Source organism: Canis lupus, chromosome 7 (assembly GCF_003254725.2).
Source record: "Canis lupus dingo isolate Sandy chromosome 7, ASM325472v2, whole genome shotgun sequence".
Taxonomy (NCBI): domain Eukaryota; kingdom Metazoa; phylum Chordata; class Mammalia; order Carnivora; family Canidae; genus Canis; species Canis lupus.
The window spans coordinates 45,124,347-45,147,820 of record NC_064249.1 but is presented as its reverse complement, the minus strand read 5'-3'; the positions used below and the strand labels follow the sequence as shown (position 1 = coordinate 45,147,820).

Genomic DNA, 23,474 nt, shown 5'->3' with positions numbered 1-23,474 from the left:
CAGAATTAAATACACTTCACTGATTTTAGTTCTTTGAACTAATTCTTTGCCCCTACATGGAGTAGGTACAGTACGACCACTTTAGCAACGTATGAGCCATTTCCCAATGGCTGTTCCTTCCCTGGTTCCACAGCCACTTATTATGTGCCAAGAAAATATTGACCTCACCCTCCCTCATGCTCTAGCGTTCATTCTCTCCTTTCAATGTCCTTCTTCTCCTAGTTTCCCTCAATTAAATACTGCAACAAACACCCCTACCCTCCCTACCCACACCTGTAGGCTGTCCTAGAAACCAAGCCAGAGACTGAGGCAGAATGTATGTCCTCTCTTCTAGACCTGGCTTCCTCCACATCCTAATTCAATACTGATTCCACAGCTGGACTAATATCATTTCTTTTGCAACGTCTTTTCTCTAGACTACTGTCTTTGCTGCTCAGATACCAGCTTTCAACTGAGTCATACACTGCAACACGAAAAGAGAGTTTCCTTCCCTCCTCATCCTTTCCCTTGGACCAATAAATTTCCTTTGGAATGCTCCTGAGGCTTCCGTGCCAACCAAGCTGATGGCTGGAACGGCGTTAAATTGGTCTCAGCACGGTGCCTCAGTCTGTATGGCAAAAACACACCCACTGTGGACTGATTGCCTGGCCACTCAGAAACTCAGGCTGGGGGGGGGGGGGGGGCAGGCCAAATGAGACAAATGTCCTGGCTTCTGCATCCCTGTTTGCCTTGGTTGCCATGCCAACCAGTGGTCCAGCAGAGAAGTACCGGCTGCCCCCTGCTGATACTTCTGCCTATCTCTTTCAGATAAGCCCCTGGCCATGCAGTTCACAGACTGGGTCCTGAGGGGAACTGCTCAGGTGATGTTTGTCAACAACCCTCTCAGTGGACTCATCATCTTCATAGGGCTCCTGATCCAGAATCCCTGGTGGACAATTGCTGGGGGCCTAGGGGCAGTGGTCTCAACCTTAACTGCCCTCGCCCTGAACCAGGACAGGTGGGTCCCTGTCATTGGTGGTCGTGGGGTCTTAAGGTAGACAGGTAGAGAAGTGTTTACTTGAGTAGTCAGCCAACCTTATCCTACCAGCCTGCCCAAAGTCTCCTGAAGATCAACTTTCAACAGGTCACTGGAGGCCTCTACAGAATCAAACAGAATTAAACTACTCCTTTGCTCACAGCAAGTGACAGCACTGGGCTCCTTTGAACTGTAGATCCTTCTAGAAACCCTCCCTGGGAGGCAGGTGCAGAGGAACACTTAAGCGGTTCTTCCCTCATGGAGCCTACCATCTAGTTGAGGGAAGATGAGGAACTGGCAAGAAATATCTCAGAATAACATGAGACAGTATGTACCAGAAAGCTCAGAAAAGACAGACATCTCTGAGGGTGGAAGGGGATGAGAGGAGGCAGCCTTTGAGCTGGAAACATGGGATGTGGAAGAGAGGAGGAAAGGACAAGAGGAAGGATGGTGCAGAGGCAGGAGGCAGCTAGAGGAGGGGCTGCAGAGTCCAGGAACAACAACAAGTAGTATTTTATGTAACTTGACCGTTTCCACAGACTTTGCCCGACACTGTTCCAACAGTTCTCAAACTTTCCTGATGGCTAGAATCATCTGGGCTGACTGTTAAGAAACATGTCTTCTTCAGGCCAACCCCTTCTATTCCCTGCGACAGTCCCATTCAGTGGGCCAGGGAGGGGATGTTTTTAACAAGATCCTTCTGGATGCTTCTGATCATCAGAGAAGTTTGGGAATGCCCATATTTTTAGTGTTTTTCAATTTGGGGGGATTCTTTTTTTTTACATATTTTTTTTTATTGGAGTTCAATTTGCCAACATATAGCATAAAACCTGTGCTCATGCCATCAAGTGCCCCCCTCAGTGCCCGTCACCCAGTCACCCCCACTCCCTGCCCACCTCCCTTTCCACCACCCCTTGTTCGTTTCCCAGAGTTAGGAGTCTCTCATGTTCTGTCTCCCTTTCTAATATTTCCCACTCATTTTTTCTCCTCTCCCCTTTATTCCCTTTCACTATTTTTTATATTCTTTGGGGGGAGGGGATTCTGATCCATTTGTGGATCACAAATTAATTGTCAGCAGTATTTTTTTAAATCAAAATACTAGGATAAAATAAAACAGATTAGAGTAATCCGTATGTAGTAGATATTCTGTGAAATTTTCGTTTCATTAATGTTGGGATGTGTTGTGTATGTGGGGGAGGTGTATATGTAGAGAGAAAGAGAGAACTGGGTCGTGCTATCAAATATATTCCCTCTGTGGGTCACTGTGAAAAAGATTGAAAAGCACTGTCATGCCTTGTTACATGTGATTCTCACCGCCACTTCCCAAGGCAGACAGTGAAGGTAGGAGGATCCACACTTCCCAAGTGAGAGAAAGAGACTGTGGAGGGCAAGGTGTTCACCTAAGGTGCCACAGTCAGTGGGAAGCAGGGCTCGGGCCGGGACACTTGGCCTGCATCTCCTAAGTTGAGGTCACACTCTCCGTGTCACATAGACACCATGAACAGCAAGGCCAGAGGCACCCTGGTGAACCCAGGGAGTGGGGAGTAATCAGAGTTAATGGTGTTGAAACCAACATCACACCTCCTCCAGGCCCACCTGACATTCCAGATGCCACCAAGGCAAATTTGTGAGTCAGCTTGTCTCCCCTGAGAAGCCTTTCATTCATCTCTCAGGTGGCCTTGGGGGACCACTCCAAGTCTAGCAACCCGGGAGGCCAATCCAAATTGGATGACTGAGAGACCAAATTCTTTGGAGTGCAGTGACAGAAAAAACAGGCACCAGCCAGGATTTTGTGTCTCTCTTTCAACCACTAGGTTCCCTATTCCTACTTCTCATGGGCAGCCCCTCCTAGCCCCATCGTCCTCATCTGTGAGATTTGTGACTTACTGGCTCACCTTCGAGGAGCCAGAGTCTCTTCCTGCACTGACTGTCTGAATCTCTGACTTTCCTCCCAATTATGATCAACTGGAAAACTTGCCAGGCCGTTCAGAGAGCTGCTTCACGGACATCAAAATTACAGCGGAGACACAAACCATGCCTGCCAAGTCCTCCCAAACATCTTTGCTAAGACAAGAATGGGCCTGTTTGGCTTCCAAAGCTCTCTCTGATGGGCCCCAACATATCTCCCATTCAGCATCGCACTCTTCCCGATCGAGCACTTTTGCCTCTATCTAATCCATTGTTTCAAATCTCTCCTCCTCCAGGGAGCCACCCCTGATTTACCCCAGGGCTCTCTGAACCCTCCTTTCTCACTGGATAACTGCAGAACATATCTCAATAACTCTATGGGACAGTTCTCCAATAGTTTTCTGAGTCTTCTCTCCCGGACAATGTTCTAAGCATGTTCGGGACGGGAAGTCCATTCTGAATGCTCCACATGCTACTACAGTGACTCGAAAAGATTCCAGCTTCATTGCTGATAGGCCAAGACCGTGTCTGACACCATACTTTCAAAGCTCTAGGAGCCCTACAGCATCCACGCACACATCTTTCCAGGGAATCCTGATGTCACCACTGTCCCCAACAAAGCATGGACACGGCCACATGTTCTCATCACAACCTCTACCATCCCTCCCCACCACCCCTACTCTCCAACCCCCATCCCCCTGACCACCCCTCTTTCCTGTCCACCAGTCTTATTCCCCGTTGCCTCCTCCACCAGCCCTATGTCTCCCCTTATCCCTGCTACCTTGCCCCCACTGGCCCAGAGGCCACTTCCCAGGAGGAGCTTCAGGTCAGCGACACTACTGCTGCACCGTCCTGATGGGATGTAGTCCTCGCCAACACCTTCTTGGCACCAGGGTTAAACCTAATTTTATATCCTTGATAGTCAGAGGGGGACGTAAGGTCATGGGTTTCATTTTGACAGCCAAGCCAATAGGCCTCTAAAGGGTGAGTAGAGAAGTGTTCTGGGAGTGAACTTCCCCAGGGAGGGGCAGCTATGGATGTCGCCCTAATTTTGTCTCCCCTGTGCTCCCTTGTTTAATTCCTACTGTTCCCACTACACCTTGCCCCTAGGGCTACAGGACAGCCCCTAGTGGGCTTTTCTCAGTTTGCCTGAAGCAACCAGTCTTAAAACCAAAAAAGTACTAAATGCTACTAATGCTGACCAGAAATGGGAAAATACAGCTAAACTGCAAACACACTTAAAAATAATTGTTTTCCCAAACATGGGTTTCTTATTTACAGAGAGATTATCTAGTCCTGAGGACGTTCTGGACCCCAAGGGTCTTGCCCGCCAGCCCCCTGCCTATCTCCAGCTGCCCCATATGATCCTGGCCTCGGGAGCAGCACCCCCCACATACTGTCCAGAGGCCCATACAAGTGTCTCCCACAAGTGTCTCATGTTCAGCTTTTTCGGTGACTGTCCAGAGACTCCCCATTCCCCCCAGTCTAGCTGAGCCCATCTCCTGGCCCCTCCAGAGCTGAGAGCTCCCCTCGTTCCAGACCTCAGCCATGGCCTCCACTGGATGCAGACAGTGAGTGGGGGAGGAGCTCTAACATTGGCACATGTGCATTCCACAACAGACATTGCCTGTGGTCACACTGATGTCAGACAGACGAGCTGCAGCCCAGGCAACTTCGAGTCAGGGACAGGGGGACAGAGTGCCGCACACAGAGCTCAAGCTCAGGCAGGGGTCTTCAGGGCCTGGCCCAGTCCATCCCTCGCCCCACTCCCCATTCCCCCAGCCAGCAGAGCTATGGGCAAGGGCAGTGTTTATCAGCATCAGGGAGGGAAGTTTAGGTGCATGTAGACTTCCCAGATGAGATGAAAAGAAAGGATAGACTCAGGCTTGGATTCTCCAACCTCCAGGGCCCTGCCTGCCCTGCCATGGGGAGAGGCACCTGCACATCCACTTAGGGATGCATTGTCCTCCAGGAGAGGCCAGGTGACAATTACAGCCTCACGCAGTGCGGGATCTCCTCCCTCTTCTCTTCCTCTCTCCTCCCTGTCTCCTACACACTTACACACACACACACACACACACACACACACACACACACACACCTTCCCCAGTGTCATAGCTCAGGTATCTATTAGATCTCCCACTATATTTAGCCATCTGAAACCCCCCTGAGAAGCCAAGGGGAGAGCTCAGAAGCAGTGAAGAGACTTAATCCTAGAATGGCAGGGTAATCAGGTCTGTGGGGAGGGGGTGTATCTAGGAAGGTGCTGGCAGCTATGTGACTGCCCAACATTCATTCAGGAGTAAGCTGACTTTTTTCTGGGAGTACTGGGTGGGGGGGAGGATGGGGAATCCCTATAAGCACCACCAAATTCAAATGCAAAGTAACTGCCCCCAACCCCAGGTCTGCCATCGCCTCTGGCCTCCATGGGTACAACGGGATGCTGGTGGGACTGCTGGTGGCTGTGTTCTCTGAGAAATTGGACTATTACTGGTGGCTTCTGATTCCTGTGACCTTCACAGCCATGACCTGGTAAGACACCTCATTCTTTCTGCTCACAGACCCACAGGGCCCCAAGTTGTTGTGTCTTACACCTGACAGAGACGTGAACCCTCCTGGAGCCCAGTGCTTCATAGGCTGGCTTGTCCCACAAGACACAGTGAAAATCCATGAATTTGGTTGCAACAAAGCAGATCAGATCATTTTTTTATTTCGGAATAAGAGAGACCCTTTAGAGCAGAAATGAGCACAGGTTTTTTTTATTGTGCTAATAATCTTCCTTGAATTATAGTTTTAATAATAAAGGCTAACATTTATTGAGTATTTCCTACAAGCCAGGCACAATGCTAAGTCAGGTCAGGTTATAATTGTCCCCAGTTTACAGAAGGGAAGACCAAGTCATGAAGAGGTTAAGTAACTTAACCCCAGATCGTATTTTTACAAAGTTTTTGATGATGAACCCAGAGTCTGCAACTATAAAACTCCAGGCTACGTGGGAATCATCTACACCGTGGCCTCAGCAAGGTGATAAAGCTATAAACTCGTTTGTGACAGAATCGGAGCTCTCTTGGAGCAGACTATCGGTAGTGAAAGCATAGAATCTTTGAACAAGAAGCATCAGTTAAGATCTTGCTGTGCAGTCACCTCATTTTGCAAAGGAATAAAAAAGTCAGGAGGAAGGGTCTTGGAAACAAATATTGGTGGAGACCAGGGGCATGCTAGGCCTTAGCTCACCCTGCATCTGTGGCCTGTCTGTGGTGCCTGAGGCTTTTATCACTCCTGTGCCCCAGTACCAAAGGACAGGAGCCTGAGGTGTCCCATGTCCTCCAGACCGTGCCCTGCAGCTCCGAGACATGCTGACTCATTTTTAACATCTCTCCTTAGAACATATCTTTCTTCGGTTTCTAGAGTTTCTAAAACCTGTTAGCTTGGGATCCTTGGGTGGCGCAGCGGTTTAGCGCCTGCTTTTGGCCGAGGGCGCCATCCTGGAGACCCGGGATCGAATCCCACGTCAGGCTCCTGGTGCATGGAGCCTGCTTCTCCTTCTGCCTATGTCGCTGCCTCTCTCTGTGTGTGTGTGTGTGTGTGTGTGTGTGTGTGTGTGTGTGTGTGACTATCATAAATAAATAAAAATTTAAAAAATAAATAAATAAATAAATAAATAAATAAATAAATAAAACCCGTTAATTTAATTTAGTTTAAGTATTGTTGTATTATTTTTTAGGAGTACTTGTAAATGAATTACTACGTTGAGCATTCTGAGCAATTCAAGTTTCTTCTTAGGGTTTCTGTCTTTATGAAACCATTCGGACCAGAAGCTATAGCAGTCATTTCTGTGGAGATTTTTCTCAGTGCCCCCCACCTGCTCCCTTGTAAGGAGTAGCAGACCTTATCTTCATTTGCATCCCTGTGGTTTACAACAACACAGATGAAGCCTCCCAGAAGCTGCATGGCCAGGCTGCAATAGGTGGCAGTGTGTCTCTAGTGTCCCCACCCCCACCCCCACTCCCCAGGTTAAAAGACAAAAAACCATCCAGCATCCAACTCTGTGCTGCTGTTTCAGTGTGTTCGCTAATCTATTCATGTAGAACCTAAAACCCGTAAGGTAGGTATTAGGAATGCCATTTTCCAGGTTTATCCAACAAACAAATATTAGCTGAGTGCCTGCTATGTGCAGGGACTATTCTTGTGAACAAGAAATGGCCTCCATCCTCTTAGAGTTTATGTAATTCTTGACAAAGATAGAAATAATGCCCCCCAACTAGTTGAATAAAAAGAACATGTCAAGATTTGATAAAAGCACTGTGAGGAAAGGCAAACAGGGTGAGGGGACAGAGGGTGATTCCAGACATGAGTGGTCAGGGAAGGCCACTTCATAGAGGGCACATTAACGCTTTCACCTAAATGATAAAGGGCAGCTGCTGTCTGGACATCTGGTACAGGATGCTGCAGGCAGAAGCAGTGGCATGTGCAGACCCCAACAAAGGAGTGTCTGTGTTCAGGAAATAAAACCAGAGAGGGGCTTGCCCCCTGTGAACAAAGAGAAGTGGCAGGAAAGGAGGGCAAAAGTAAGTGAGACCTAGATTCCATTTGCTTTGAGGATCCAGTAAGCTTTTTGATTTTATTACAACTGTGATGAGAAGCAGCTAAAGGGTTTTAGGCAAAGATGTGATAGGATAGGGTTTACATTTAAACAAACCACTTGTCTTGCCATGTGGAGAATGGATTTTAGCTGGAGCAAGAGTGGATGCTGGAAGCATCGTCTGGAACTCACAGAGAAATGAGAATGGTCTGTGTAGACACACAGGAAGGTGGTGAGAAGTGGTTGGGCTTGGAATATATTTTAAAGAAGGTGTAGGCAACAAGACTCGCTGGGAGGCTGTGGTGTGCAGGGCGGGTGGGGAGAAAAGAAAATCCAGTAGACTCCTGTAGTTTGCCTGAGCACTTGGTTTGATGGACAAGACTAAGAGAAAAACAGGCTAGTGGTGGGAGACAGGGCACAAATCAAGAGTTCTGTCAGACATAATTATTAGTCTTTAAATTCCAAAGAGATATGTTGACAAAGTAACATCCAAAACTTTGTGATACATTCAAGACTTGGAGGGTAGAAACATATGGAAGATATTTTGTCCATTTAACTAAAGGATATCACTCAGAAAAAGAAGATTAAGAAAGAGAAGACCCAAGGCAGAGCCATAGGATCTTCCAATAGTTAGATGCCTAGCCGAAGAAGGAAAGAACCACAAAGAACAGATGACAAGGAGTGGCTGGAGAAGCGGGAAGAAAAGCTAAGAAAGGGCAGTGTGCTGATAACCCAGACAGAAAGTACGTCAGTCCCATTGGAGCATCCAGCTGTCAAATGAAGGGAGCAGGGAACGGCCATAGATTTGGCAAGATCAATGTCATTGGTGAAGTGGACAGGAGCCACTTCGTGGTATGGGGAGAACACACACCAGATGGGAGTAGGTTCAGGAAAGAAAGGGGTAGGAAAGATTGGGCATAGCCATCTCCTGAGGAGTAATTGCTATGAAGGGGAGCAGAAAAATGGGGCAAACTAGCTGAAGGGGACATCGAGTTAGAGGAGGAGAATGTGTACGTTCTTGTTGTAGACTTACAAGAATGATGTAGGGGAAAAGGGGAGACTGAGGCTGCAGGAGTGAAGCCTTAGAGACAGATTGGATCCTGAAGTACAAGAAAAAGAATTGGCCCAATAAAGAAGGAGGGACAGTTTCATTATATGACAAAGGCAGAGAGAAAGTTTGTGGGAGCCGGGCCATTAGAGTGTGTGGAGCTTATGATTGGGAAAAATGAGGCATCTTGCATCTCATCATTTCTATCGTTTTTAATGAAGTCGAGCAAGGTGCTCAACTAAAGGGAAGCAGCTAGTGAAGGTTTGAGGAGAAAGTGAAAATGTGAAATAGTTGTCTCAGCAATTTGGAGAGTTAGTCTGCCAGGGCTGTGTGGTAAGTTTTTCAGGCAGTCTTAAATGCCCATTGGACACCCATGGTCATCAAGGTAGACCGGTCCGCCAGATCATGTGACTTCATGTTTTGTCTAGCAGTTTACCGGGTGTGGAAGACGCAGGGTGTCAGGTGTCTGCAGTGGCTGATACCTTCAAGAAAACTAAAGTTCGAGGAGAGTCATTACCTGATGTAGCTCACTCAGCTTGTTAGTATAAGCATTAGGATTTGCACCCAGCTCCATCTGTCTCCAAAATGCATGCTCTTCCTAAGGAAGACGCCAAGAAGAAAGAGGGCACAAACAACTGAAGGCTCCATCTTCATGTGATGACTTCCAGAGTTGCTCAAGGCACTTCAGCTGAATCCAGGACCACGCATTACCTATTTGTGCCATAACAGCCACCTCCTACAGGGCCAGACTTCAAAACGTTATCATAGCCCAGGATACGTACATCTCAATGATATTGATGATGTTGTACATCTCAAAGGCAATGCATGATATTTTCTAAGGATGACATTTTGTTTCGTTTTCTTGGTTTAAGAAATAAGGAAAGATCTAAATTATAAAGTTTACTATTTGAAACAAATTATAATACTTTAAAAAACTTGTTTCTCAAAGATTCACCCCTAAATTGAACACCTTATTCCCAGCCTCAGATAAATGGGCCACTAGAGTCTCCAAGGAGCCAGGAATGGCCATGCCAAGGAGACGGGGACAGTGGGTGGCACTGTGGCCAGAGCTAAAGAGACAATGTAGACCTAAGGATGAGCATGGATTCACCCTTTGTCTCTCTTATCTTCAGCCCACTTCTTTCCAGTGCCTTGAATTCCATCTTCAGTAGGTGGGACCTCCCGGTCTTCACACTTCCCTTCAACATAGCCGTGACCCTGTACCTGGCAGCCACAGGCCACTACAACCTCTTCTTCCCCACGACGCTCGTGCAGCCCATTTCTTCAGTGCCCAATATCACCTGGTCAGAGATGGAGATGTCCTTGGTAAGTGCCCCAATGACAGGTGACCTTGCTTCCACCACACACCTTCTTGATAACCAGCCTGTGGATTACCTAGGTTCCCTGTTTCTCTAGGTGCATCTCCACCAGATGATCGTCATGGGAGAGGATAGGACAGGGAAGGGCTGCTGCCGCCTCCATAGGTTCTTTTACCAAACCCTTATTGAAGACCTGTTATGTGCCGGGAACTTTATCAGACACTAGGAATAAGGGAGTAAGAGGACAACAAGCTGTCTGCCCTTTTGAAGTGTCCACTCCACACAGGGAAACACAGTAAACAAGCTCACAGACAAGTGCTAAATTGATAATACACAATGGTGGGGTTCAGGGAGAATAAGATGGATGGTTGGGGGAAGAGGCAAGACACTAAAATAAGTGTTGAAAATTAGGATTTTGGGGCACCTGGGTGGTTCAGTGGTTGAGCATCTACCTTTGGCTCAGGTCGTGATCCTGGAGTCCCAGAATTGAGTCCCATATTGAGCTTCCAGAGAGGAGCATGCCTCTCCTTCTGCCTGTGTCTCTGCCTCTCTCTCTCTGTGTCTCCAATGAATAAATTTAAAAATCTTAAAAAAAAAAAAAACAGAAAAGGAAAGAAAATTAGAATTTTAAAGATATCATCAGTAGAAAATGGGGATGAGTTTTAATGTACTTTCCGTATCAGTGGCTCTCAGGAAGGGGTGATTTTGTCCTCCTGAGAGGGCAAATGTCTGCAGATATATTTTTAATCATCTTAACTGAGGGGAGGGGTGCTACTGGGATCAAGTAGGTAGAAGCCAGGGATGCCGATAAATATCCTACTATGCACAAGACAGCCCTCCCTGTCACAAGAATTATCCAGCCCCAAATGACAATAATACTGAAGTTGAGAAACTCTGCTTTATATCCAACTATCATAAGCGTACATATTCATTTATTCTACTGATGTCTAGACACCAGAGATGAGGCGATATAATAAAAATCTAACATAAGATTACATATATAGAATTGCAACATTTGGCCTTGTTAATGGACAACATAGATCGCCAAGAGCTCACGCTAAGGCAAGCTTGTGACATACCAGACACTGTTCCAAGCCCTTGGCTTCTGAAATCGTTTAACCAACCCTCATAATAGCCCAATGCTGTTAACTTTTACCATTATCCCTGTTCACAAATGACAAAACTAAGGCACAGAGAGGGTTAGCTGACCAGGGTCCAACTGCAGCTTGTGTGCCTGAGCATAAAACCCAGGCGGCCTGATGCAGAGCCCAGGCTGTGACTGCTACCCACTTCGTCCCAGGCAGGACAGGCACCTCCCGGGAGCAACCACAGGGAGGCAAAACCCTCTGCTTCTCAGTGCAGTCCACCCCTCCTCTCTGGGTCTCTTTATTAAGTGCTGGAGTATTCTCTACCTTCCTCAGAAATCCATCCCCCTCCATCTTTCACCCATTGGTTCTAGCTCACCTTTTTAGAGTAATTCAGAATATTGTTTCCAGGATTGCCTTTTGAATGCTTGTAGACATAACCTATGTCCTTAATCCTGTTTATGCAGTCTGATTCCTGAGCCCCTACTACCCAGCGAAGCCCATTGTCTACATATTTAAATACCCAGCATGACCCTGCTGCCATGTGCTGAGCTCCAGGGCCACCACTCCCAGGGCGAGGCAGGCAGCACAGGTCCTCCAGGGCTGGCCACACTCGGCTCTGAAACCATCAGAAAAGGAAAGGCTTCCCTGCCCCTACTGCAGATGCTGCTGCAAAAATTTTGAAGATTTTGTCATTTTAAAGTTTGTCTGGGGCCCAAGGCAGGAGTAGGATTAGAGTCAGGGTTAGGGCCTAAATCCAAGAGGATGGAAAAGACAGTGCCCTGCATTGAAGGGAAAGCCCACCCTCTCAAGTGGAAAACAGCAGTGGGAGCAGGGGTAAAACCCTAACTCTGCTAGGACCCAGAGGGATCCTCATCTGGCAGTTAGGCATATTGTCTTAGGGGCCCAGACCTGCTGTCCCCTCAGGGCAGGGTCCAAGTGACAGCAGCAGGGGCATGTGGCACTGCCAGAGGGAAGGGCCCACGGAGACCCTACCCACCCCCACTATGAGGCTGTGCAGTCCAGCACCAAGGGGAATACGGAAGGGACATAGCCACGGGCAAGAGATGCTTCTTGTTCATCTTCAAAATAAACAGGGTAGCCCGGGTGGCTCAGCGGTTTAGCGCCACCTTCAGCCCATGGCCTGATCCTGGAGACCCCGGATCGAGTCCCACATCGGGCTCCCTGCATGGAGACTGCTTCTCCCTCTGCCTGTGTCTCTGCCTCTCTCTCTCTCTCTCTGTGTCTCTCATGAATAAATAAATAAAATCTTAAAAAATAAATAAACAAACAAACAAACAGAAAGTGGCAGGACGCAAATCCACAGGAGCCCAAGCCCACCGTCTGAGCTCCCCGACATGCCACTACTCCGACACTCGGCTCCTTCTCGTCCCCACCATGCAGATCCCCACACCTCTGATCTCCTTTTCTTTAAACCAACCATGGGAGTGACTTCCTTTTTATTTGTCAGGCCTGTTGTTACTGGAGAACTGTCTGGAATAGAGAGCAGGAAGGGGCCTGGGGCTCAGTAAATTTCCATGCACACCCTACTGCCCTTCACACCTTCCCCACAGGGTGTCGGGAAGGAGGTAGCAGGGAGGGAGGTGGCCACAGGGCCACAGTTCACCAAGCTAAAATATGGATCCCAGCAAAAGAAGCTGCTTTCTGAACACAGACTCCATTCCGTGGCTGCTTGCCCCTCATTCCTCTCGTTCTTAACTGCTTGCACTTCAAACCTGTGTTCCCAGAGGGGAAAGGGGAAGTAAGAACCCCCTCAGCATCCTGCATTCCTGAGACTTGGAGAAGTCATGGAGTATTTACTGAGTAGTCGTCTAGCCAGTTCCCCACATGGAAGCTGGGTTCCCTGAACTGACACCAAGCCTTCTTAGGGCTCCTTTAAATCAGAGGCACCCCACCCTGTCACTCCTGGCAGAAGGCCGTAGGCTCAGGCCCAAATAGTGCCTGGTGATCAAAAGGCCACTCACCCAGAGACAAGGATGGGCAAAGCTTAAAAGCTCTGTGGAATTCCTCAAAACACTATTCTCTAAAGAGATCACACTGACTCCAGAATTAAATCAGTTTGTTAAAAAATTACAAAATTTCTCTCAAGGGAAGATGTGCAATGAACCCCCAACATCTGCAGTAGGTCACATATAACTAACCAAGTGGTCCCTAGAGTGAATGGCATGTTAGAATCTCCTGAGGCCCTGGTCAGGTGCATACCAGTTAAATCACAATGTCTGGGGAGAAACCAGGCATCAATTTTATTTTTTTAAGGATCTCCAGGTGATTTCAATGTACAGCAAAGTTTGGAAACCCCTGAGCTAAGCAAGACATACTTATTAAGCATCTAATATGTACCCAGACAAAAAGGAGCCTTGCCCTCAAAGAGGTCACATGACCTAGGAATGAAGTAAAGACTGCAGGATTTTAAAGCTAGAAGATCATCTGCTAGGGCAGCCTCCTTATGTTACAGAGGCGGACACCAGAGCCCAGCATGAGGAAGTGACATACCCATCATCAAGCCATGAGCTCATGCAGAGCCCCCTGAAATCTGGAGCCCTCGGCTCCCAGGCCAGTGCTCTCCCTGGCCCGCCAATCTCCCTCCTTTCCCCCTTCCCCTCTTCTATCAGAGCTGGATGGCTCAGCTTGAGCAGAAAAGGGCCATCTGGCCACAAAAGTAACCATCTCCAATTATGCCACCACCAAATGGCTCTCAGGCTCAGGGATGTTGGCTTTGTTCTATGTTCCACTGTTGCACACATTAACCTTTCTGCTGAATGCTCCCTGAGCAAGGGAAGTGCCTCCTCCTTCCCAGAGCCCCAAAATACCCTAGGGAACACTGAATATACAGCAACCACTTATAGACGAAGGGTCAAATTTTGAGGCTTTAGCCTGGCTTTTGCCACCAATGAGCTGGGTGACCTTGGATTAAATCAATCATCAGAATGGCCTAAAATATTTCCAATATTCCTGGAATACTTGTAGGATTTTAGAAGGTCTAATGGAAATACCTTAGGGCCCCAAAAGCCCCAGTGGCAGTCTAGAGAAGAAGTTATCCTCTGGTCCCCTCAAAGCTTCTCCTCTCTCAGCAGAAGCCATGTGTCCCTCAGAACCACTTGTGTTGGGGGCCCTGCCCTGCTTTGCATGGGGGATGCCAGATGCCTGCTAGGTGGTGGAGTGAGGAGTGATTTGTTCCAGCTGGTGTCCTTCCTCCCAAGTTCTCTTACACACTGGAGGGTCCCAGCATCCCCCGTTCCAGCCCATTACCCCCACCAGGAATGGCTCAGTCCTGACCCCAAGGCCTGGGCTTTGCATTATGTGCCCACGCTCCAGTAACCTGGATTCTGTTGACTTTGCAGCTGCTACAAGCCATTCCCATCGGGGTCGGCCAGGTGTACGGCTGCGACAATCCCTGGACAGGCGGTGTGTTCCTGGTGGCCCTGTTCATCTCCTCGCCACTCATCTGCCTGCATGCAGCCATTGGCTCAATCGTGGGGATGCTAGCAGGTAGGAGAGAGTCCCCCTCTCTGCAGGCAGGACTTTGGAATAATTTTCCTGAGGTCATTTCACCACTGCACATGGCAAATACTCTAGACCTATTATCTTCACTGATGTTTTTGAACACTGTCAAGGATAGGGACTTATTTTTCCCTTTCTTGAGTCTCCGAAGGGAGCAGACTGCAGCAGCAGGATATATGGAGAGACACAAGGGACTGAAGACCTGATTGGCCTGCTAACTGAGCCCCTGGGAGCTGAGCAATGGGAGAAAGGGGAGGGTAATTCAGAGAAGGAGAACAGCAAACCACGGGATATAAATGATCCAGCACTTCGAAATCTCAAGTAAACTAAAAAAAAAAAAAAAAAAAAATCTCAAAACTTGTGTCGCTATTTGACAAACATGCCTTAATATTTCTCCATGTATGCATATGTGTGTATATGCATTTATGTCTGTACATGGGACAGTAGAGCCAGAAATTGGAGTTAGGCATGTGGGACTAGGATCCTGCTGGCTCATTTCAATATTTTTCAAAAACATCTTGGAAGCAGAACTTAAAAGATTACTTGAAAATAACTTCGAACTTACCAAAAAATTACAAAAATAAAAATGGGATGCAAAGCACCCATACATTCTTCACCTGATTCACCCACTGTTCACATCCCACCCTCCTGCTATATTATTTCTCTATCTCCATGTTTCTACATGTGCACATACATACTTTTCCTCCACCATTGGAAGCAGACCTTTCTTAAATGAAAACATTCTTGCTAAAAATGCAGTTGCTTTGGCCAAAGGAGTAGGGAAGGCCAAGAATCCCAAAGCCTTGACCTCCCCTCACCCTGGAAGTAGTCATACCCCTGTGTGAAATCTTCAGAACACCATTTGGAAACCACTGCTCTCTTCCTGTTTCCAGCTACTGAAGACATATGCCATTTGTAGAGGCTCCTTTGATGGGAGGGGGGAGGGACTGGAGGGAGATGGAAGGAGCGAAGCCACCCTGAGACCTGGCACCAGCCACGGGGCGGCTTTTGTGCTGGGACCTGGAACTGCCCAGAAACATCACCCCTTGTCCCACAGCCCTGACGGTGGCCACGCCCTTTGAGATGATCTACATGGGCCTCTGGAGCTACAACTGTGTCCTCTCCTGCATCGCCATCGGGGGCATGTTCTACGCCCTCACCTGGCAGACCCACCTGCTGGCCCTCGTCTGTGGTGGGTATTTGGGGGAAAGCTGGCAGCCAAGTCGTTCTGCTATTCCTTCCTCCCCTCCCTACTTGATGATGTGAAACCCATGGGGGACCACTGATCGGAACTGAGCAGCAGCAATACAAGGACCTGTGGCTTGGGTCCCAGCACTGGGGTACTTGAGGTGCCTCTTCTGTCAAATAGAGTCACAACCACACTTACTGCTATTACAGCAGTGCTGTAGGTGTACAAGATCACATATGCACTTCCTAATGTGCTAGTGGCAGTGTTCTGATGTAATAACTTTTCATCCCACAACCTTATAGAGCACCGCTGAGTGCCAGGCCCTAGGCTACACATGGGCAAGGCAGTGGTGACCACATCCTCATGAAGCCACATCTGGCACATTAGGAAATGTATAATCACATGATGGTTAAGGCCGTGATGTCTGAAAAGATTGTTGGAAAGACCCAGTGAGATGATGTACCTGGGAGCACTGAGGTCTCAGAAAATCATTCCATGGGACCTTGATTCCCATGGAGCAAATAGCATGCCATCCCAAGGGAAATGGGCTACAGGCCTTATTACAGTGGCAGCCCAGCACCACCTGTGAACTCAATCCTCCCAAGCCCACTAGCAGGCATCGATTGTCGGCCCATTTTACAGGTGAGGGAATGAAGCCCAGAAGGTTCATGAACTTGGTGTAGAACACAGTTATTAAGGGCAGAGGCAAGATTCAAACCCCATCCCCATCTTTTCCACCAGTCTTCCTGCTCTGGAGTTGCTTACAGTCTCTGGAAACAGCAGGACTTTAATAAGCAAAATTAGAGACATGTAATGGACAGAGTACCATCCAGAAGACCTTTTTTGTTGTTTTTCTTCCCCACTCATGTGCGGAGACTGTAAATGACTTCCATGTCCCTTGCATTCCTCTCAGTGGCCAGCAGGGAGACAGTAGACTTGGTAAATATTCTTCGAGTCAAAAGTGCCAGATATTTTGAGGCTAAGATTGTAACTGCCTTCGGCCTTCAGAGAAGTGGCAGATTCTTACGGCTAGAACCATCTGGGAAGGCTTCGGGCGGAGCATGGGGTTTATCTCAACACCTCCAGGGTGGGGATGGCTGGGAAGGGGCAGGAGAAGGTTTTCTGGACACAGAACAGAAAGAACAAAGGTAAAGGGGCAGAAGGAGCTTGTTCAGAGGCACAGGGGTGTGGATGAGCCCCCCTAACTGTCCTGGGGGTCACATCCTAGGGTGAACTCAGATGCCTGGCTCGTAAAGACAAGCTCATGGACCAGTAAGGTCCAGCGGGGTCTATCGTGGCTGCTTAGAATCTTGGACAGGAGGAGACTTGTTGGGGGCTCATGTAGTCTGACCCCTCACCCCCCAGACAGACTCTCCCCAAGGTCAGTATGGACAAACAGAAGATGCTTACTGAGCCCTGACTCTGTGCATGAAAGTGGGGAAGGGAGAGAAGGCTTTAACCTCTGCCCTGGGAACACCATCTGGTGGGAGAGTGGCTACACCTACCTGCAAAGATAACCACCATGGTGGTTATGTCCAACAAATAGGCCAGATGTCAGGGTATGGTGCAGACATGGAAGCTGCTAGAGACAGGATGGGACCCCTGCCCTTGGGGAGAGGTGGAGGCAGACCCTGGGAAGCTGACTCTATGGTGCTTGTTTTTCCACAGCCCTGTTCTGTGCATACATGGGAGCAGCCCTCTCCAACATAATGTCAGTGGTAAGTTTGGATTCTCCTGAACATGCCACTCCCCAGCCAGGGCTTGAGGACATTTGCAGTTTGTGGAAGAATCCTGAGTGTGTTACGGTAGCTAGTCAATGTCTTTGTCAAGGTTTATCGAGGGTTTGCCCAGAGAAGGACTGGCAGTTGTATTTGTGTTCCCCTGGCTGTGTGTGTGTGTGCCAAAGAGTGATACAACAAGCAGTGGAGAACCTAGATGGGCAGATGGAGGTGTTTGTGTGTGGCTAGATGTGGGAAATCATCCCAAGGCTGAAGTTCAGCTCCATCATTAAAAGATTCTGATTGTGTCCAAAGGTACCAACATCTCAAATGCCTAGATCAGCTACTCTGATGTTATGAACCCCAAAATCAATGTCATCACTAGGGAAGGATCCCCATCCTCAACTCCTACCCCATCCTTCTCCCCCAGGGTCCCTAAAGCCTAGGACCACTTTCAGACCCCAGTGCTACTTCTTCCAGGTTGGTGTGCCACCAGGCACCTGGGCCTTCTGCCTCTCTACCCTCATCTTCCTGCTCCTGACAACCAACAACCCAGCCATCTACAAGCTCCCGCTCAGCAAAGTCACCTACCCAGAGGCCAACCGCATCTACTACCTGAAAATGAAGAGCAGTGAAGAAGAGAAGTCCCCCAGCGGTGACTAGCCAGAAATGCTCTTTGCCTGGACCTGGTGTCTGCTCCCTGTGGTCTCAGCTCTGGGTCAATCTGCTGCAGCACTCACCTCTTGTGCCTCTCCTTGCACCTGTGTAGAACCAGACACACCTGTACCTCCCTTCCCCAATGCTGGTTTCTCTCTCTGCCCAAATAGCCACAACTATCCATACATGACATTAGAGGAAGTTGGTATGAGCTTGCCAGAGTTTTCAGAAGTAAGGCATGTGCTTTACATGTCATTGTCTTAAAAACATTTCTATTTAGTCTTTTGGAAAGATGATTACAAGATGATCTTTGAGCATGTTTAACTGAATAATAGATGCTGTAAAACTGAACTTGCTAAGTGGTTCCCAGGTGGACACAGAGTAGGTGAAAATTCAGGGGACACACGCAAAGAATTGAAGGTGCATCAGTGCACTGAGCTAATGGCTGATGAGCACACCCAGCTTTACATAAAAGAGAGGAATTTCACACGGATAGAGTTTTAAAGTCCAAACAGGAACAATCAGGGCACTGGGGTGTCTAAATAGGAAGTCTCACACATTCAGTGGAGACAGTGGTCAGAGGAAGGGCAAGCTGATATCTTCTAGCAGGAAGCAATTAATAAAAGTTAGATTCTGTATCTGACTTTTACTATAAAGGATAAAGTGGTGAAGGATAAGCCTTTCTCAGCATAAGTCAAACCAGCAACTTTGAGCAGAGATCCTGGTTGACAAAAGTATCTGAGCTCAGAGGGTGAAAAGCTGGGGCAATTTATCTCATTTTCCTGTTTGCTTGTGGGTGTTGGAAGTTTTATGAGGGCTGTGATACTTAAAACAAATGGTTAGCCTGAGTAGAAGGACAAACTGTGATCCATGAAGTTCATAATTTGACTTCCCAATTACATCATTAGCCTACATTGTCTTTATTTATATGTATTATCAGGGCTCAGCAAACTTTTTCTGGAAAGGGTCAAATAGTAAATAGTTTTGGTTCTGGAGGCCTTACTGTGTCTTTAGCAAAGACTCACCTGCATCATTGGAGCATGACACAGCCTTAGACATGAGCGTGGTTGTGTTCCAAGAAGACTTTATTAAACAAGCAAAACCTGTATTTGGCCCACAAGCCTGAGTTTGCCAGTGCCTGACGTGGATGCTCCCCATGAGAATGATCAGGAGCTCGTGAGCAGAGGGCAGGCCCAAAAAGATGACACCAAGTTCTTTACCACAGACACCCACATAGCCTTTCTTTGCTGGGTTATAGTGGAAGATTTTTAGGAAAGTGAGATTAGTATGATGGGATCAGAAAAGTCTGCTCTGAGGCTCTTTGACAGACCCAGCATACAATGGGCTACACCAGGCCTTCCTTCCACAGTAATGTCTGGGAACCACCCCTCCTCTGTCCCCTCACTCTGTTTTCACCTCTGCCAGCAGATGCACACCAGGAGAGGAAGAGAAAACTGACCTTTGGTGCAGGAGTTTCCAGCAGGAAGAGCAGGGAGGCTCCTAGAATCCCAGGCTTGAAGGGGAGCTTTGAAGGCCAGATGGTCCTGCCCTTCTGGGATTCATGAATCCCTCTCTACAGAGGACAGAGGCTTCAGTTCCCTGCTGGGCTTCCAGACAGGGCTCAATTACCCAAAAGGGAGGGGGACCCCCCAAATATTCTAACGAGAGATAACAGAACCAGATAACCCCATTCATTCATTCGTTACGGACAAACTGTGCCCAGAAATCTGCTTTCCTTTCCTTCAAGCCCATGAGACGCTCCACCCCAAGAATGGGATCTGATGGGAGCTGGGTTTTAACCCTGCTTTATATTGGATTTCCAGGACAGGAAAACTATTTGGATATAAAAAAATCCTTTCAGTTCACTTAGACCAGATTCTCTCTCTCCTTTCCTTTCCTGCCCCACGTCTCTGTTGCTGACAAGGTCACAGCTATCTTGGTTGCTTTTTTTCTCCCACATCCCTGCTTCCACCCCCATAGAAATTAAATGTTAAACTGCTTTGCCAGCTGCCAAATTCATGTGAGGAAAAATGGGTAAGAGCTAAGTGATTCAGAAGAAGGAAAAAGCACGTCCAGCAAGTCTGGAAACACCACTGGGCCTTAGAAATTCTGTAATACACTATGATCCAGATGACCAGATATTTATGTAGAAATAGGAAAATATCTACTCATTTGAAATAAGAAAGAACTGCCTGGATGAAGTATTACTAATCACTGAATTCACTTGCCAAGAGATGTCGTCTAGGAATAATGAAATGTTTAAAAAAAAAATCTTTTGTGACTAAGAGGCAGAAAATTGATGGTATTTCCCAAATGTGGTCAAATAAGCTCCTCCTGGAGCAGAACAAATCTTATTAAGCCAGTCTGGCAGGCAGATGCTGCATCTCTCTTGTGGGCATGGAGAAGGGTGGGGCAGAAATGCAAATCCCCACTCCTCTAAGAAAAGTCTGCCCCTCGCAGGTCACCCTGCCCAGTGGCCGTGGAGAGATGCCCAGAGGTCCTCTGAAGTTGCCCAAATAGTGATAGGAGGTTTGGAGAGCTCTCTGGAGTGACCCTGTCCTGCCTTGACCAGCACCTTCCCATCCCACTGATGAGTAGGATGGATCAGTAGGGGGGCAGAGGCCTTAACCACAGAGACACCACCGACGAGAGATTGCACAGGAGTGAGTCGCCAGGATAGAAGGGAGGAGAGCTTTGGGGGCCGCATCCAATCCATTGGATTACCCCCAATGGGGCAATCGCCCCAAACTCCAGACAGCAGCTTTTAGGTAGCCACATAGTAGTGAACACAAATATGGCTGAACATAAAGTCATTACAGAGAATAGGAACGTATGTTGGGCAGCAGGGGCAGTGGAGGAGGTGCTGCCCAAAACTGTCCCTAACACACGCCCCTCTCCCTCTCTCCACTGTCCCTTCCCCAGATCTTCTCATCTCCTCCTTCTGACCTCATCATCTCGCCCCTCCTCTGCTGCCATTTCCATCTGCCTTCTTCCCCAGCAGACGAGGGCTGCTGTCTCCCATGAAACTCTTGTCCTGCTGTACTTTTAAATCTTCCATCTTGACTCGTCTTTTAATTTCTCTGATAACCGACATAGTTGAGTTTTCTACTTTCTCTTGGTCAAACTTCAGAGTTTGTTTGCGAGGGAATAACCTGTTTTCTTTAGATTTACAACACTGTTGCCATGCTCTTACTCATTAGTCTCTCTTACCATGATTTCAATCTCTCCTGTATGTATGGCTGTATCTTTCCAATCTTACGGAAACTTGCTCTTTCTTTTACTTAATCAAGTTCATGATTTTTAAAAATTTTATTTGAATTCAGGGGATCCCTGGTGTCTAGTGCCTCCCTTCGGCCCAAGGTGTAATCCTGGAGTCCTGGGATGGAGTCCCACGTCGGGCTCCCTGCATGGAGCCTGCTTCTCCCTCTGCCTGTGTCTCTGCCTCTCTCTCTGTGTGTCTCTCATGAATAAATAAATAAAATGTTTAAAAAATAATAATAATTTTATTTGAATTCAGTTTGCCAACATAAAGTATAACACCCAGTTCTCACCTCATCATTGTGATAGGTTTTTATTGACTTTTTCAAAGAAGCAGTCTGAGATTTATTTGCCCTATCTCCAGTTCTGGTTTGTTTTCTATTTTGTTGATTTTTTTCCTGTTTTTTCCTATTTTTTCAAATTTAAATGTTCCTTTTTCCTAATGTTTTAAAATTAATGTGCAATTTCTTCATTTTAGATCTTTCTCCTTTAACAACAAAGGCATTTTTTAGGCTATTAATTTTCCTCTGAGTATAGCTATAGCTGTGTACTGTAGTTTTGGGAATAAAGTATTCTACTTTGATCAGTTTTGAATAGTTTGTAATTTTAGTTTTGATTTCTCTTTGATCTGAAAATTATTTAAGAATGATTTCTTAATTCCTAGCACTTGGGACTTTTTATATTTTTTAACTTTCTATACTAGTTTTACTAGATTATGAGTAGAGGGGATGGCCTGTAAAACCTCTATTTTAAAATTATATGAATTCTTATTTGTAGCCAAGTACTTGGTTGATTTTGGAGATGCAAAATGCAAATTTTTATTTGAAGGAAATACATATTAAATTGATTTATTAATTGCATCATTTAATTTTTCTATGTGCTTATTTATTTTTTGTCTATGGGATCTTAATTCTGAAAAGGGTTTATTAAAACTCAACTGTGGGGCACCTGGGTGACCCAATTGGTTAAGTGTCTCTTAATCTCAGCTCAGGTCTTGATCTCAGGGTCATGAGTTCAAGTGCCACATTGGGCTCCACACTGGTATGAAGACTACCAAAAAAAGAAAAAAGAAAAAATTTTCAATTAAAATTATATAGTTTCATGAAACTCTCTTTGCATTTCTATAACATTTGTCTCATATATTTATCAGCTGCGTTGTTTGGTGCCTATGGGAAATGAGTCATTAATTTTTCATAAATGTTCTCTTTCACTATTTCTACACTGCCAATTTTTATCCTCATTCATGCTTTTAACCTCATTCCAACTTATCTAGCATTAGTGTTGCCATACCTACTTTCTTTCTAGTGTTTTCTTATCCCTTTCTTTCAACATTGATCATTTTCTTTTAACTTCTTAAGAATAGCATTTAGCAATGTTTTATATTTAACCTAATCTTAGTGTATCTGTAATTTAATAAGATAGTTTAACCTCTTCCTATTTAGTATAACCATCAATATGTATGTTTTACCTCTTCCACCGTACTTTTTTTTTTTTTTACTATTTGTTGGTTATGACTGCTTTGTTTTTACTTTCCTCATTTTGCAAGTTTGATCCTGTTGCTATCTTTTTCTTTGTTCATTTGGAAGGTCTACTTTTCCATTTCCCTAGATGTTCCTACTTCTTTCCCAACACTCATGATCAAAAGTATATTTCTCTATTATATAAAAACAAGATGCCAGATAGTTTACCCTGACAAGAGTTGCCATTCTCTGATGGTCCTTCCCCAACCCTAAATAACTAAAACCCTTATACCACTTTCACTATTCTGCTCCCTGAAGCCCCCATTCTTATAACACTTTTACTTCTCTAGTATCACCCACCTCTGGATCTTGCTGAGATCATTTATTTCCCTTGCCTCTTATTTGTGCAAGAATCCTTACTTTGCCCCTATGTACCACATTCCCAGTAATTCTATCATTGTCCATTTGGAGTTTACAATATATAGTGAACATGTTACTTTCTATCACTGTTTCCTCTATTCTTCACCTTTCCCTGGTTTGTGATCTCTGCTCTGATTCATTTATTACTTGTTTATAGCTCTTGCTTGAGAATTGAGTATTTTGTTCAAATACTAGATGAGAGAATATGGATGACATGTTCTTTGAGGCTGCACATCCACAAAGTTTCTTTCCCTTGCAAAAGAATGGCATTTTGGCTGGTGATCCTTCCTTGA

General features: G+C 46.5%; 1 protein-coding gene across 2 annotated transcripts in view; it reads left to right on the top strand.

Annotated features, from left to right (window-relative positions):
• The window catches only part of LOC112647800 (urea transporter 2), a 398,379-nt gene extending 376,155 nt beyond the window's left edge, over positions 1-22,224 (top strand). For both annotated transcript variants that reach the window (XM_035719418.2, XM_035719416.2), the window contains 7 exons: positions 808-997; positions 5,327-5,455; positions 9,687-9,879; positions 14,320-14,467; positions 15,537-15,671; positions 17,337-17,386; positions 17,867-22,224. In XM_035719418.2, the coding sequence (XP_035575311.1) occupies positions 808-997; positions 5,327-5,455; positions 9,687-9,879; positions 14,320-14,467; positions 15,537-15,671; positions 17,337-17,386; positions 17,867-18,049 (1,028 nt within the window). In that variant the 3' untranslated portion in view covers positions 18,050-22,224. The remainder of the gene's footprint in view (positions 1-807; positions 998-5,326; positions 5,456-9,686; positions 9,880-14,319; positions 14,468-15,536; positions 15,672-17,336; positions 17,387-17,866) is intronic.
• The last annotated feature ends 1,250 nt before the right edge of the window (positions 22,225-23,474 follow it).